Here is a 5,945-nt window from a genome sequence, read left to right as displayed (position 1 = left end):
GTATCATTTGTCTCCCCTTGGTTTTATCCTATCTTTAGTCTGTGTTGGCATCTCAAGCTGAGCCTCAAAAGACCAACTGGATGATGTGAAAAGTTCTGTGGGGCAGCTTGAACCTGAGTGCATGGGGGGGAGGCAAGCCTGGCCATCCAAGGAGAGAAGCTGGAAGGGGAGGAGAGAGCACCTGTGGAACGGACCCTTGGAGGCCAAGGGGGCTTTGGCCTAGCACAGCCAGGTGAAGTTCAGGACCCAGGTGAGGTGGGGGCAGGGGGTACCCCATCCTCTTTCCTGGTCCTGGCCATTTTGCATCTGGCCTTGCCAATCCTACTCTTCCTTTTGAGATCTGAAAATCTACCTGATGCATTTTACAGATAAGAGACTGAAGACAGGTGGAGTTACTGAGCCTAAGTCCCCACAGCTGGTGAGTAGCTGATTAGATCCCAGCATGTTTGGCACCAGCCTCCTCCCCCAGGAAGCTCCCTCCGCTCCTCCCTCTACCTGTTACACACACCTTGAACTGGGCCCTGATTCTACTTCCTGCCTGGGCATACCCAGGTGCCCTGTGGGACAAGCTCTCCAGGAGAGAGGGGAATGGACTTGGGTTGGGTTCCAGAGGGAACATAACAGGGTCAAAAGTCAAACCCCATACCAAGAAGGCAGCCCCCCTCACTCCCTTCTGCCCCAGCCACCCTTCACCCCCCAAGTCCATCCTCCCTTCCTGAGGGAAGCTGCCCCTTTGCACCCTGATCACACTGTTCCTGAAGCAGTCTGGCATTAAGAAGGGGCTGTAGGAGGTCTAACCTACCCTGGCACCTCCTCCCTGGGTCTGGGCCCCAGTGTGGCCCCCAAGTAGGCACAGGCTAGCAGTGCTGGGGGCCTCACATGTGCTCAGGCACAGAGTAACAGCTCCCACCAGCAGAAGATGCCTCAGCAACCCAGACCAGCCCAGAGCGGCACGTACCCCTGAAGATGAGTCTGAAAACAATCTTGGGAGAAGAGAGCAAGCCACTGAAAGGGAGGGCTGATTGGTGGCATGATGGACAGAGTTACAATGTTAGCCACCACCACGGGAAAGACCCAGAGCTGGGCTGGGGGAAGGACAGTCACACGGGCCTTCAGTTTTACCCACCTGTTATTTCTGAAACTGGACCATGACTCCCAGGCATTCATTGTGATTATTTTTGTATGCCTGAAATATTTCACTAACCAACTGACTTCCAAACCCCTTCTGCCTTCACTTCCAGATCCTCAGGACAAACCTGGGCTCCTTGCCCCAGTGTCCAAGGCCTGGCCTCTCCCAGCTGACCTCTGAAGCCTCCCTCTGCCGCTCCTAGACCTTTGCTCCAGCTGTGCCTCAGCCAGGAATGCCTTTCCTCTGCCCCACCTGGTCTTTCTGGTTAATCCACAGGGACAGGAAGCTTCTAAGTGGTGGAGAAGTGGGATCCAACATGAGTTCTAGCAAGATGCCTTTAGAAGTCCCCGTGAGGAGGGCAAGTTGAAGGGTGAGGCCAGGCGGCGGGGAGAGGTAGAGCGAGACCGGCGGTGAGGCCCTTTGCACACACTGGCAACCGCCGCCCATGCCCTGGCATCCTCAGTCCATCAGTAGTCATGGAGAGGAAACTCCAGCCCTAGAAGTGAGGACGAGGAAGCCAGGAGGTTCCTTGAGCTCCAGATAGTTGACCTGGGGCACCACTTCCCTAGTTTGTCTCCCAGGGCCTGGGGGGGGGGGGGCGGTGCTCCAAAAGGCCAATTGTCAACCCCAGGCTCTCCATACAGTGTCCCCCTCCCCCCCATCATACTCAGAAATGCCAGAATGGGAAAGCTAGGACAAAATGCAGGGCAACTGGGGACCAGAGAGGTCAGCAGGGAAGAGCTGAGGTGAGGTAGGTGGATCCCAGATTCCTGGGACAATGACCTCTAAATGACCTTTAAATCTGGTGATGACCCTGGACCCCCTGAAAGCTTCAGGGCGGGGCCTATGAGACCACACCCCGCCTAGGTGGGGCAGGCTTCGGTGGGGGTCTCAGCATGACCTTGGGCGCCTGCATGTGTGGCACCCCCAACCTTGGGACCCTTTGTGGAGAGTTTGGGGTCTGATCCCCCCCAAGAACGTCTGAAGAAAAGCAGGGGGAGCACCTGGTTTCCCTTGGGGCTGCTCCTCACTTGGAGGCCACCTCCCCGCGAGCCTCCATCCCCTGGCCTGTGAACTGGGGGTCATAACTGCCCCCGCTCCCGGTTGTGAGAATGAAATCAATTGTTCAGCACAGAGAGTGGCACAGAGGACGCGCTCGTTCACGGCCCTCCGTCCGCCGGCTCCCGGGAACGTCAGCCTAGAGCAGGGGCTCCCGGTACCGGATCCTGGCCGGGTAGAACGCAGTGGGGGGCCCTTAGGCGTCACAGCTCTGCCTCCTGACCCCCTCCATGGCCAGTCGGGAAAACAGTCCCGGAGCTCTCCCTCAAGGTCATAAAGGGCCAGTGCAGAGGGGAGGTGGAATACGACTCCTGGGGTGACGAGGCAGGCACTGTCCGCGGAGACTCGCATTAAGCGTGGGGCCCCGCGCTCCCGCAGGGCCCCGGCCGCCGGCTGGGGAGCCACGGGGATCCGGTCCTCGCCGGCCGCTCGGGTTTCCAGGAGCCCCGCCCCGTGCCGGCCGAGCCAACCCCGCCCCCCGCGCGCCCTCAAGTTTCTCCCAACTTTTCCGCGGGTCCTGCCGGGCGCCCCGCCCACCAGTTGGTGACGCAACAATGGTGCAGCGTAGCGACCAATGAGCGGCGACGGGGCCCAGCAGAGCGGGCCAATGGCGGCGGCGGACGGTCCCGCGGTCCTGCCGGGCCGGGGCCGCACTGCGCCGCCCGCCGCCCGCTCGCCCGCCCGCCGCCGGCGCCGCCGCCCAGCTATCCGGCCGCGGTGGCTCAGACCGCGGCTGCGGCGGGCGCGGGCGGCGGCGGCCCGCCCGTCCTGGGACCTTCGCCTGCGCGCCTACCCGCGGGGGATCGGTGCGCGCTCCGGCCCTCCGCCGGGACCGGGACGTCAGGCCCCCGGCCCCGCCGCCCCCCCACGGTGAGTCCCCGCTTCCCCCGGCCCGCTCGGCGCGCAGCCCCCGCCCCGGGCGCTCTCCCCCGGCCGCCGCCCCCTCGTGTTCGCTGGGCACATGCACACGCAGGTGCAGCCCTCACTGCGCTGGCCGCCGGTCGGCAAACACCCTGGCCTCGCCCCCCGCGACCCGCGGCCGCCGGGAGGGGACGGGGAGGAGCTGGCGGGCTGCCCCGGGCGCACTGCCCAGCCCTCGGTGGCCCAACCCCCCATTCACGGAGCCGCGGCGGTGACTCGCTGCCCGGTGACGTGGGGCTGTCCAACTTTACGTAACCCGCCTGGCGCCCCACGGGTATCCACACGGGGTACATACACCTGGGGCGCAGAGTGCCGGGCTTGGGGCGTTGCTCCGGTCATGGGGCCCCCCGGAAGAGCACTCTGGCTGCAGCCCACCCCGACCGCGCCCGTCTCTGTAACTTAGTTACCCAGTGTGTGTGGATGCGGCCTGTCCGCAGACCCAGCCCCCTTGCAACCAAGGACTTATCCTTGAGGGAAGGCAGTGGGGAGCTTGGACCAGGGTCAGAGGCTAGGGCTCAAGGTTGGGGCTGGGGGCTCAGAGGGCAAGGCCAGGCAGGGATCAAGCTGGGCACCCTGTGGGTTGGGCGTCCCCCCACTTCTGGAACGAGCCCAAATCGGGAGGGACAGAATCTGTGTTCTAGGCCTGGCTGTACCATGATTGCTGCCTGACCTTGGACAAGCTTGCCCCTTGCTGGAAAATGGGATGACAGTACCTGGTTCATCTAGTAGTTGGGAGGCTCAAGAGAAGTAGCAGATCTGGAGGCGATCTGCTGTGAAGAGTTGTGCTCACGGCTCTAGGCTGTCCTCCCTCCTCCTCCCAGCAGCTAGGGCTGCTGATATCCAGCAAACACCAGGTTGGGCTGGAAGGCTCCACCCCACCTCGTCCTGCTGGGGCTCAGTGTTTATTCCTCCCACCCTTTTCTTACAGATGAGGAAGTTGAGGCTCAGAGAAGGAAAGTGATACACTCACGTCCTGTGATCCCCAGGAACCAGGTAGGTCTGGGTCTAGAGCTCTGACCCTGCCTGGCCCCATGGGGGGAGGGTCTAGGAGCCCCCATCTGTGGTCAGAGTTCAGAGGGATAGGGTGATGGTTAGGTGGGGCTTGGCCCAGGTGGAGTTGTGGATTACAATATTTACCCCCCTACCTGGTCTTTTCTGTTTGGGGTTGGATGTACCTGGTCAACCAGGTCAGGGGGTCCCTGGGCTGGAGGAGGGGTATTGGTGGGTTTTTAGGGTGTCCTTGACTATGGGTGGGGTTGTGAGGGTAGGGGGCAGGGAAGGGCATCTCTAGCAGAAGTGCCAGAGAACGAGACACAAAAAGACTGGGAGATCAGGTGTAGCTTGATCAAGGACGTAGGGAGGTGATTATGGGTCCAGGAGAGAGGGGAGCTGTGAAGAGTAGCTGGAGCTTCCGGGGCGGGTGGGGGTGTGGGAGTCTTACCGCCGTGTCCTCCCCGCAGGTGGTCAGTCGCCGGGCCCATGCCGTGAGGCCGCCACCAGCATGCCTTGGGACGCACGGCCCGGCGGCGGTGCGGACGGTGGGCCGGAGGGCGCAGGCGCGGCGCGCTCCCGGGCGCAGAAGCAGTGTCGCAAGTCGTCGTTCGCCTTCTACCAGGCCGTCCGCGACCTGCTGCCGGTGTGGCTGCTCGAGGACATGCGGGCCAGCGAGGCCTTCCACTGGGACGAGCGCGGCCGCGCCGCCGCCTACTCACCCTCCGAGGCGCTGCTCTACGCGCTCGTGCACGACCACCAGGCGTACGCGCACTACCTGCTGGCCACGTTCCCGCGCCGCGCGCTCGCGCCGCCCAGCGCCGGCTTCCGCTGCTGCGCCGCGCCCGGGCCGCACGTGGCGCTGGCCGTGCGCTACAACCGCGTGGGCATCCTGCGCCGCATCCTGCGCGCCGTGCGCGACTTCCCGCCCGAGGAGCGCGCGCGCCTGCTGGACCGGCGGGGCTGCGGCCGCGTGGAGGGCGGCGGCACGGCGCTGCACGTGGCCTGCGAGCTGGCGCGCCCCGAGTGTCTCTTCCTGCTGCTCGGCCACGGCGCGTCGCCCGGCCTGCGGGACGGCGGCGGCCTGACGCCGCTGGAGCTGCTGCTGCGCCAGCTGGGCGGCGACGCCGGGGCCACCAATGCTGCCGCCGCCGCCGCCTCCGGGGTGCCCACCGCGCCCGGGGAGGCGCGCCAGCGCCGCCTGCTGCTGCTCGACCTGCTGGCGCTGTATGCACCCGCCGGCGCCGCCGCGCCCGCCCGCCGGGAGCTGCTGGGCGACCGGCCGCGCTGGCAGTGGCTGCTGGGCGAGGACAAGTTCCAGTGGCTGGCGGGCCTGGCGCCGCCCTCGCTCTTCGTGCGCGCCATGCAGGTGCTGGTCACCGCCATCTCGCCCGGACGCTTCCCCGAGGCCCTGGACGAGCTGCCCCTGCCGCCCTTCCTGCAGCCGCTGGACCTCACGGGAAAGGGGTAGACCTTGCCGGGGGTTGGGGGCAGACACCCCCTGGGCGCTGGATTTTTGGAAAATCTATTTTTCAGAGCGATGTACCCAGCACTTTACATATATTGGTCTCTGTACGGGAGAATCTCTGCTTCGTATGTTGTGTGCGTTGTGGGCTGGGCCGGGCCGGGCAGGTGGGCCCCCAGCTGCAGGTTTCCTGGGGCTGGCTGAGCTCACCTCCCCACTGCACTCCGCTCCCCAACTTTTTGCAAGGATTCAGAGGTCATGTGACTCTCTAGAGCCAGGCCCAACCCTCCACTCGCTGGCTAGCCACCAAGGGCGGTGAGGACCAGTGGCCTGTCTTGATCTAGAGCTTCTAGGACTAGGTGTCCTAGAGGGAGCAACAAC

The 5,945-nt window shown here is 64.4% G+C and overlaps 1 protein-coding gene across 1 annotated transcript; it reads left to right on the top strand.

Annotated features, from left to right (window-relative positions):
* Positions 1-2,918: 2,918 nt before the first annotated feature.
* On the top strand, positions 2,919-5,682 carry ANKRD9 (ankyrin repeat domain 9). Its single transcript, XM_059374034.1, has 3 exons — positions 2,919-3,058; positions 4,038-4,102; positions 4,570-5,682. The coding sequence occupies exon 3, from the start codon at positions 4,611-4,613 to the stop codon at positions 5,568-5,570; it is 960 nt and encodes a 319-aa protein (XP_059230017.1). The 5' UTR covers positions 2,919-3,058; positions 4,038-4,102; positions 4,570-4,610; the 3' UTR covers positions 5,571-5,682.
* The last annotated feature ends 263 nt before the right edge of the window (positions 5,683-5,945 follow it).

This window comes from Mustela nigripes, chromosome 13 (genome assembly GCF_022355385.1).
Source record: "Mustela nigripes isolate SB6536 chromosome 13, MUSNIG.SB6536, whole genome shotgun sequence".
Lineage (NCBI taxonomy): Eukaryota > Metazoa > Chordata > Mammalia > Carnivora > Mustelidae > Mustela > Mustela nigripes.
The sequence above is the reverse complement of the archived record's forward strand: the minus strand, read 5'-3'. Positions and strand labels throughout refer to the sequence as shown.

Bases quoted from the DNA above. Each gene is read 5' to 3' on its own strand.
- ANKRD9 (XM_059374034.1), top strand. From the start codon at position 4,611: ATGCCTTGGGACGCACGGCCCGGCGGCGGTGCGGACGGTGGGCCGGAG.